Source organism: Charadrius vociferus, unplaced genomic scaffold (genome assembly GCF_000708025.1).
Source record: "Charadrius vociferus isolate BGI_N301 unplaced genomic scaffold, ASM70802v2 scaffold282, whole genome shotgun sequence".
NCBI lineage: Eukaryota > Metazoa > Chordata > Aves > Charadriiformes > Charadriidae > Charadrius > Charadrius vociferus.
This window is the reverse complement of record NW_009647731.1, coordinates 10,893,764-10,897,423: the sequence shown is the minus strand read 5'-3', so window position 1 is coordinate 10,897,423 and position 3,660 is coordinate 10,893,764. Positions and strand designations below refer to the sequence as shown.

Below are 3,660 nucleotides of genomic sequence, written 5' to 3'. Positions count from 1 at the left end.
AGAAAAAAATTATAAAAATAGAGCTTAGTTAACTTACAGGGCTCTGTTTTGCTTTTGGTGCTATGTTTTGGGCAGCCTTGCTTTTGTCTGCATGAGAAAGTTTGCATGGAGAATTTAATTCAGCATGCACACATGCGTGCAGAGAGGAAGAACTATGAAAAAATGCGTTATTAAATTAATTATCAAGAAAAAAACCAAACCAACCAACCAAAACAGTGACTTCTGGGACCATATATGATTATGCTGGAGCACGTCCATGGCTCAGCCGCCACTCACAGACCACCGCACCCCAGAGCCTATCCCACTTGCCAGTGAGCGTTTAGAAAACGTGGCAAGCCAAGGTGAAGGTATTTATATCTTGGCAGAAGAGGAACTCCTTCAACTAGATGGGCCCAAAACCCACAGAGAGTCAGTCTTCACAGTGTGCGCTGGCCTTGACCCACCGTGGAAGGAGGACAAGAACAAGGCAGCGGGATGGTAGACTCACACCAAGCCACGCGAGGCAGCCATGGTGCCACCTTCTTACTTAGTCAATGTATCACATCTTACTTCAAGAGCTACAGTTGGGTCAGTCTGGGAGGTGGGCCACAGACAAGTGCCTCGCAGTAGCAGCCAAATGAAGAATAATTTTCAGGCCACATGCGGACAAAAACGATCTGCTTTCCTTTCCCAGCAGGGAAGGGAGGGGAGGGAGAACCACAAGAAGAACCCCAAGAAATTAGGCCAATTTACAAATTTGTCCAGATGCCTCCAGCAGTTGGCAAGAGCACTGAGAACTAATTCTTTATTTTCCCTCATTTCTACTACCACCATCTCAAATCTCCTTCAGCTGATTTGGGTGCTAGGCAGGAAGAATATCTCACAGCTCTCTTCAAAAGATGAAGAGCTGCATGTTTTTTCTCCTTCTAAAGCCTCTGTCATCTTCCATGGCAGAAAGGAATACAGTGAAAAATTAAGTCATTAACCTATTGCACTCTTAGTACCCACACGTTGCTTCTAATTAATCTCTCTTTCACAAGATGAGTCATCTAACTCAAAGGGCTCCTTTAGGTTACAATCCTCTGTTCTACTGACCTGCAGTCAGCCCACTTCTGGAGCCGCAGTGTAACAGGGATGCCTTTTGCACCCAAATCTCTAAAGTAAAACCCCTTTCTGTACAGAGAGCCAGCATCCTTTGAATTGCCCTCCAGAGCCACGAATCCCACGAGCCACACGATACCCGACAGTGAATCAGCAACACGGGCTCAGTTACGGCATTAGAAACACTGCTCATCAGCCTGTCAGATAACAAATCCAATAGCACATGGCTACCAAAGCTCAAATAGCACTAACAAGTACAAGGAGACCTAACTGAGCGGGTACATCTGCTAGGTACAAGCCAGCAGTGCAATTATTTCATGCCAGTTTGAAACCGTAACATGGAGTCAGGCTAATTTGTCATTGACTCCCTGAGTCTTGACACGTCACAGAACACTTTGGGACCTGAATCATTTTGGTAGAAGTTTGTTGAATTCTACTTTTACTATTGGTCTCCATAATTTACAAGTTAACTACATAATATAGACATTTATGCGCCTCCTATACCCGAACACCTCATCTCATCACAACTAGGACGTTTCCATATCAGACACAGAGAAGGGCCCATGTCCCAGTGGTTTTATCAGTTGTTACACCACGTCTTAATTTCTAAGCAAAACCAGGCTGGGAGGGGCAGATTGAGAAGATGAGGAGAACGATCACAATGTTTGGGGGACCCTGGTGGGTTTTTCTGTTTGTTTGGTTTTGACTTTTTTTGGTTTTAGTTTTGGGCTTTCAGGGATCTAATGTTTAAGAAGTTATAGTTCATCCCCAGCTATCCCCTAAGCAACTGATATTGGCCAGAAAAAAGTCTGACTCTTGTTCTTCCAGTTCCAAACATTACCAAATTTAACATATATTAAAACAATCTTTGCAACATAGCTCCTGTTGGAGCAGAGGAGTTTGACTTTTTGGCACTCTTCTTTCTTTCTTTCCAGGCTGTCAGGTGTTTGGATGATCAAAAAGCAAAGTTGCCCTTTTACCTAGTAAGGCAAGAGCACACATGGCCAGAAAAGTGTATTTTCAAAAGAAGTTCAAAGGAGGATTTTTACAATAATCTAAAATAAATCTTAATGTAGATATTTAAATGTAAAAGGGACTACTAATATTCCAAGATATAGGAAAGCTTTATATATTGGTCTTCTACATTTAATGTATTCATTTAATCATCACAAAAGAACAGGCTCTGTGAATCTATGCCAGCCAGCAGAAAAACATAATTCAATTTCTCTATCAAGTTTTTCAAATTTAAGCTAGTTATGCAAATCAGGTGCTGAACTAGCTTTGCAGAGCATGCTTTTTTATTTTTAATTAACATCTGTGAAAACAATTAGAAAGACCACGTTTTGTTCAAAAATATCATCAGAAAGCTGCTGTTAAATAAATTACTTTTGAGGTTTCAACACATACAGCCTCTGAAGTGATCTACCACAGAAGCTTGCAGCTAAATTTGCTCTATGTTCGTTTCAAATGTAGCATACTCCTTTTTGAAGAGGATTCTGGAATTATAGAAAGTTACTTAATTGAAAGACTAAAAGAAATAATTATGCTAAAAATCAGAATACAGAGGTTCTAAGCAGTATTTCTTTAAGTCTACGATAATTGAAAAGACCCAAGAACAAACAAACCAAGTTTGTCACAGAGAGTATATGAACAACAGAAGGAAAAGCAAACAGCCTGTACTTTTTTTTCTTTAAACCAGCATACTGTTTAAATAAATAAAACTGATTCTCCTAAAATATGCAATGTAATTTGCATTAAACCTTTCCACAAGCATTGGATTCTGCACGAACACAAAGTAAATCTACAGGATCACTTTATTTTCCTGATGACTTTGAACAGGAGCTTAAAAGTTAAAAAACAAACAAAAAACAAACCAAGAAAGAGAATTCCATTAACACTGTAGCCAAAAGGATTATGTGCGCTGCTGTACTCTGGCTAAAGTTATCATACCAGAAAGAAATGCCTTTAATGCTAGATGGGAGCCTGTTCGCAGCTCAGCTCCCAAAACCCTGACTCTCCCCTCCCGGCTCAGAGCCATGGCAACAGCAGAAGGCACCGCACAGCCTTGTGCTACAGCCATTCAAGAAGCCGCCTGTTTCTCAACAAGCCACCAGCCTCCTGCTCATACGGCACAAAACAGGTCTGGTTTTAAAACCCAGCATTCACACCCAAACCCCTCCAAATAAGTGAACTTCCCTTAATTCCCCTTTCTGTCAATAAAAGTGGCTTCCTTTTCCATCTGCCCTCTGCAACATTCCTCCATTATACACACAGCCTTTTATAGCAGTTGCTGGAACATGCCATAGCTCTGACTAGCTGAAAGTAATCTTTGAAGAGTTACATTAAGTTTCCATTCCCACTAATTCCCTCTGGTTATTGGGGGGGGGGAAGCTGGAACAAGCCTTTACAAGTCTCAATCAATAAACCAAAACTTACCTTCTATTTTTCTCTATGTATTCCATTACAAGTTGGTTTGGGTTTTTTTTTGTTTGTTTGTTTTGATTTTTTTTTTAATAGGTTTTTTTTTTGTTTTTTTTTAAATCCTCCTGCTGGAAGTGTCGGGTTTTTGCCTCCAACCCA

General features: G+C 40.6%; 1 protein-coding gene across 1 annotated transcript in view; it reads left to right on the top strand.

The window, feature by feature from the left end:
* Positions 1 to 256: 256 nt before the first annotated feature.
* Positions 257 to 3,660, top strand: part of NSMCE4A (non-SMC element 4 homolog A (S. cerevisiae)) — a 47,147-nt gene continuing 43,743 nt past the window's right edge. Inside the window, exon 1 of the mRNA XM_009881657.1 lies at positions 257 to 347. Coding sequence (XP_009879959.1) covers positions 257 to 347 — 91 coding nt within the window. The remainder of the gene's footprint in view (positions 348 to 3,660) is intronic.